The sequence below is a fragment of the Pundamilia nyererei genome, unplaced genomic scaffold, assembly GCF_000239375.1.
Source record: "Pundamilia nyererei isolate P.nyererei 1_Seehausen unplaced genomic scaffold, PunNye1.0 scaffold01301, whole genome shotgun sequence".
Lineage (NCBI taxonomy): Eukaryota > Metazoa > Chordata > Actinopteri > Cichliformes > Cichlidae > Pundamilia > Pundamilia nyererei.
Genome location: NW_005188702.1, coordinates 7,397 through 13,331, shown reverse-complemented (window position 1 = coordinate 13,331; position 5,935 = coordinate 7,397). Strand labels below are relative to the sequence as shown.

Below are 5,935 nucleotides of genomic sequence, written 5' to 3'. Positions count from 1 at the left end.
AAACAGTCGGACCACTTTGGCCCAAATTCGTCTTAGAGGAACAATTATTGGGTTTCTTTTTGCTTCCCTAGCTGGTTTGGGAGTAAGACAGAGTTGATAATGATCTTCAACAGAATGCTCAACCAACAAGAGATAATGGCTTTTCCCCCCTCTTGTGTCTATTTAGCAGGCCAGTGACGCCGCTAAGACTCCCCGCCTGGTCACCCAGCTCCATTTCACCAGCTGGCCTGACTTTGGAGTTCCTTTCTCCCCAATTGGAATGCTCAAATTTCTCAAAAAGGTCAAGTCAGTAAATCCAGACTTCGCTGGGCCCATTGTGGTCCACTGCAGGTATGCAAGAGCTGAGCTAATGTAGCCTAATGTTCAGTATTTTACTGTTTACTCCTAATGGTTTTAATTATCCAATTTGTTTCTATGGAGATCAGTGTATTATGCTTAAACATCCCCTTTGTATGTGTGTGGGCTATCTCTCTGCTAAAGATGGAAACATTTGGAGTGACTATTGCAATACAAGTGTTTACAAGCACAGATGTTGCTTTGTTCCCTCCTGATGTCTGTTAACGTGCTAGTGTCAGCTGAGGATTATGGTTCACTCAGCTCAGTGTGTCATTTGTTTTCCATCTCCAGTGCTGGTGTTGGGAGGACGGGAACCTTCATTGTAATAGATGCCATGATTGAAATGATGCACGCAGAGCAGAAAATTGACGTATTTGGGTTTGTCTCCAAGATACGAGAGCAGCGCTCGCAACTCATCCAGACAGATGTGAGTTGGAGAAGGATTATGTTAGCCACATGACGTAACGCTAACACCTGGCATGTGTGTGGGACATGTGAATTATCCTTTACAGTAAATCATCTGCAACTAGGCCCATGCATAGTGTGTGTTATTCATCTGTGTGTATTTTCACTCCAGATGCAGTACTCATTCATCTATCAGGCCTTGCTTGAATACTACCTCTATGGAGACACAGAACTGGATGTTTCTTCTCTGGAAGGTCATCTGCAGAAACTGCACAACACCTTTAATGATGGTGATCGCATTGGCCTGGAGGAAGAGTTTAAGGTAGCACCTCTTTTTACATTCAGACCCATAAAGGATCCCATCTAACAAACGCTCACACAATATTACAGACTAAACTTAGAAATCTCTGAAGAAAACCTAACAAAAATGCAGTTGTTTCTTTATTAGTCATTTTAACTTATTAAGCTTTTTATTTGTCAGTTATTGAAACACTTTTCATAAATGTTATGAAGCATGTAAAGGTTCTGGAAACTATGAACCTGCCCACGCAGGCACTAAAAATATACACTAATAATCAATGCAAAAGAAATTCTAGATTTTTCAATCCCCTTCAGTCATATCACTTCTAAGAACATATAGTGCAGTCAAAAGGTACTTAGCTTCTTCCCCAGTTCTTTTTTTTTTTTTTGCATATTTGTCACATGTTTCATATCAAACAGATCAAACAAATTTTGGTGATCTGAAACCACTCTTCTTCAAAATCAGCAAAGAAGACCAACTCATTGCAAATGATCACGAATGGTCAAAGTCCGTTATTAGGTTTAGACAAGACACGTACACATAGATAGCTGGTTTACTCTTAATAAATGAAATCATGATGTAAAACTGCCTTTTTATTTCCTTTGGTTATCTTTGTCTAAACGTATCTGAAATATGTGAAAGAAAAAAAAACAAAAATCAGCACACCACTGCACATATAAACCTGACTTGCATACATTCCTCTATTGCTGCATGAGAATTCAATTGTGCTACAAAATGGTCATTATGATTTATCATCAATGCTGCAGCTTAGTTTATTTCCCCTGTTTTGATTCATAAACCATATTTTATAAAGTTGTAACATTTAGATTTTCCTTGTTTAGAAACTGACTAACATGCGCATAATGAAAGAGAACATGAGAACAGGAAACCTCCCAGCCAACATGAAGAAGAACAGAGTTCTGCAAATTATTCCCTGTAAGTAAGATGAAATCCATATAAATAACCAACTTATGTCAAATTTTGAGCTGCAGATTACATTGCCTGCAGCTGCCTTTAGAATGTTTTTCTAATTCTGTCCCTTGCAATACTTACAATAGCATACTACCGTACTAATGTAAACATGTTTTTGAGTTTAATCTGCGTGTTCATGATGTACTGTTTCCATTTCAGATGACTTCAACAGAGTAATTCTTTCCATGAGAAGAGGTCAAGAGTACACAGACTATGTCAATGCGTCTTTTATAGATGTGAGCATATTGTATTTCCTAATTTGTTCTTTCTGAGGTTTTAAGGTATTTGTGTTAACACAAATAGTTGTACCGATGAAGCTTTATATTATACTGATAAAGTCCTTTATATTTTGATTTGACTCAGGGCTACAGACACAAGGACTACTACATTGCCACACAGGGCCCTCTGCAGCACACAGTGGAGGATTTTTGGAGAATGGTGTGGGAGTGGAAATGTCACTCCATAGTCATGCTCACTGAGCTCCAGGAGAGGGAGCAGGTAAGCTGCAGTAACTAATCGCTGCAAGCCAGCTACGATTGATGGCTTTAATAAACACAACAAATACACACAACATAAAACGTCCCAGTTCTGATTTCCTGCCTTTGTCACGAAACTGTACATTTATTTAAGTTCATATTTATGAAGTATTTAACTTGTTAAACTGCAGTTTCTTTTATTCATCGCTGTGAGTAAACAAATGTTCATCTGTTTTGCAGGACAAATGTTGCCAGTACTGGCCGACAGAGGACTCAGTCTCCTATGGAGACTACACAGTAGAGCTAAAGGGAGACACCCTGTGTGAAACCTTTAGCCTACGAGACTTGGTACTCACCTTTGTTCCGGTAAGCAAATTAAACCTGTCCTATCAATACAGGCAAATGTAACACGCCTGCTCTGCATCTTTATCAGTTATCGTGAAATAAAGGCTTTTATTGATCCTTCATGCAATTCCTTTATATAAAATAATTGGTTTTTAGAATATGAAAATTGAACAAGTGTCACAACACAACATAAAATAACTCCATTACAACTTCTGAATTCTTACCCAATTAAACAATAATAATGGATTGGATTTATACAACGCTTTTCAAGGCACCTTACAATGCCACTATTCATTCACTCTCACATTCACACACTGGTGGAGGCAAGCTACGGTTGTAGCCACAGCTGCCCTGGGATAGACTGACAGAGGCAAGGCTGCCATATCGCGCCATCGGCCAACACCAGTAGGGTAAAGTGTCTTGCCCAAGGACACAACGACCAGGACAAAGAGCCCGGGGATCGAACCGGCGACCTTCCGGTTACAGATGCGCTTCCCAACCCCCTGAGCCACGGGGCGACTGTGGCTCAGGGGTATCAAATAAATAAAGGATAACGATATAACATTAAAAAATAAATAATTAAAAGCATCTTGCCATTAGCACGTCTTAAAATTAGGCAAATAGGACCTCAGATGAACACTACCACGTTATTTACACCACGTCATTTAAAGAAAACTAAGCCAAACTGTAGAAACAGTCGGTAAAATAACTAAGAATCATTTTCAGAATGGTTCTTAGTCATCAATCATACACTTTCTGTATGATTTTTTTTTTAAGCCAATCACTTTTAGAATATCTGCTGTGCATGAGCTAATGTGGCTCCAGCTTTAGCTTTTGGGCAGATGTCCTCATGTTATGAATTTGCTGGGAGATCCACTGGTGGGAAGATTGGTGGCTGTGTTGAATGTTGTGATCTAAAGTTTGACAGAGAGATACCGATAATGATTTGGTGATTTTCTTTCTTTTTTCTTCTTCTTTTTTTTAAGAAAGTCAATATATCTGAAGATAATTTTTTACCTTTTACAGACGTGAAACAAACAGATTTGTTTCATTCATTGGTCCTTACTAAGACGATATAGTGATGCAGTTTAAAAATACTACCGTTTTATTGACACAACAAGTTATGAATTACAGAGAATACGTGTGTACCCTCTGGTGGACAAACTATGTATTGTCTCGTTTCAGTTATCGAGTGTTTTAAATGCAAAAACCAATAACAGCAGCAATCTCTCTCACTGTAGTTTAGTGTTTGTCAATGAGCTTATAGCCCTTCCCAGCAGCAGCTGCTTACCTAAGATCCCTGCTGATGTTTTGTCATGTATGCTTGTATTTACCCGATTTTCAAACCTCTTACGGACAAGGTTTTTTTTTCTATTATGTCCTGATACATAAAACCTTACAACTGAATAAGGGTGTACTATATATTTTTTAAATTGCTGTATTGCAATGATTTTCAAATCGTTTAAACTACAGATGTGAGTGAAAATGGTATAAAGATATCAACAATTGAAATGACAGATTAGTTGCTTAGTACAGTGTTAGTTAAAAGATGAGTGGGATTTTTTTTAGAAAGTTGAAAGTATTTTTATCTTTGTAAAGCTAGACAGGCTCTAATACAATTGGCTAACAGCAACAAATCTCTAAGTGAGTATATCGAGCTCTCTGGGCTGCCAGAGGGAAAAATGAGGATAGGAAGTGTTTAGGGTTATCAAGCGGGAGCCTCCCATCTCATATATTTTATTTAATTCGACCCACCTTACCTCCCAGAGGCTTTGTAGTACATTCCTGCCTCCCTGGGCCTCACCCATATGTCCACCACTCGTCTGCTGCACGTTTCACCTATACTGACGTCACACTTGCCATTACGCTTTCATATGCTGCTAATAAATCATATTTGAACGATATTATGATCTCTCAACCGCCTGTGGGTTTCCTCTCAAAGGAGAAGCAGACAAGGATGATCAGGCACTTCCACTTCCACGGCTGGCCAGAGATCGGAATCCCGGCCGAGGGGAAAGGCATGATCGACATTATCGCCGCAGTGCAGAAACAGCAGCAGCAGTCTGGGAACCACCCCATTGTTGTACACTGCAGGTGCAACACATAGAACTCTATTCATATAAATATTATATACACTTACCTTGTCACATTTGTTGTCTTCTTTTTTATCTGACAATATAAAATATAGAAGGATTTTTGCATTGCAAACACTGTTCGTGCTTTGTGTGTCCTGCAGTGCTGGTGCAGGGCGAACAGGTACGTTCATTGCACTGAGCAATATCTTGGAGCGAGTCAAGGCAGAAGGCCTGCTGGACGTGTTTCAAACTGTGAAGAGTTTACGCATGCAGAGGCCTCACATGGTCCAAACAGTGGTGAGTGGTTCCCAAGTATTTAAAAGCACTAGAAAAATGTCTCGCTTTACCTCTAGTGTCGCTGATTTTGTAGGCAATTATGTGTCCATCTTTAACCATCTTTTTGTTTTTCTTTCCATCCCACAGGAACAATATGACTTCTGCTACAGGGTGGTACAAGACTTTGTTGACATTTTTTCAGACTATGCCAATTTTAAATGATGAGATTTGCCTTAAACACGGTTTTTAAATGTTGTTTTCTAAAGCCAGTTTGTCAGTTTTATGCGTTTCTTTAACTTGGTTAAAATAATCTTCTATTTTGCTATGCACTTGTCCTACCATTAACTCCAGCTCCTTTCTCGCTGTAATATATGGTATGTCAGTCGATGAGAATTGTAAATGAAAAAGCTAGATTAATAATGTATATTTCACAACATGTATGATCATTTCTTCGTCATGAAGTGTTGTTTCAGAGTCCGATTTTAGTTTTGTTGTATAATATTGTACTTTAAATGTTTGTGTTATTTTGGATTGACCACATAATATTTTTAAAAGTTGTAGTTATTGTAAATGTATTTATGTATTGACAATGACATTCCTGTCTTTTATTTGGAGAAGATGGCAGGAATGTTAATATTTGTTTTATGTTGTAGTTAATTGTACACATACATTCTTTCATTTTGATGACTTCTGAGATTAGAGGTGATACTGAAACTGTTTTTCATTCTCCTCGAGCTACATGGCCATCA

General features: G+C 38.4%; 1 protein-coding gene across 1 annotated transcript; it reads left to right on the top strand.

The window, feature by feature from the left end:
- Window positions 1-166: 166 nt before the first annotated feature.
- On the top strand, window positions 167-5,718 carry LOC102210238 (receptor-type tyrosine-protein phosphatase epsilon-like; the record flags this gene model as incomplete). The annotated part of the gene is made up of 10 exons (XM_005755367.2): window positions 167-330; window positions 628-763; window positions 914-1,063; window positions 1,885-1,978; window positions 2,174-2,250; window positions 2,378-2,512; window positions 2,731-2,856; window positions 4,778-4,929; window positions 5,072-5,207; window positions 5,334-5,718. Coding segments are annotated over 10 exons (1,245 nt in total), but the record flags the coding sequence as incomplete, so codon positions are not given.
- Window positions 5,719-5,935: the final 217 nt, after the last annotated feature.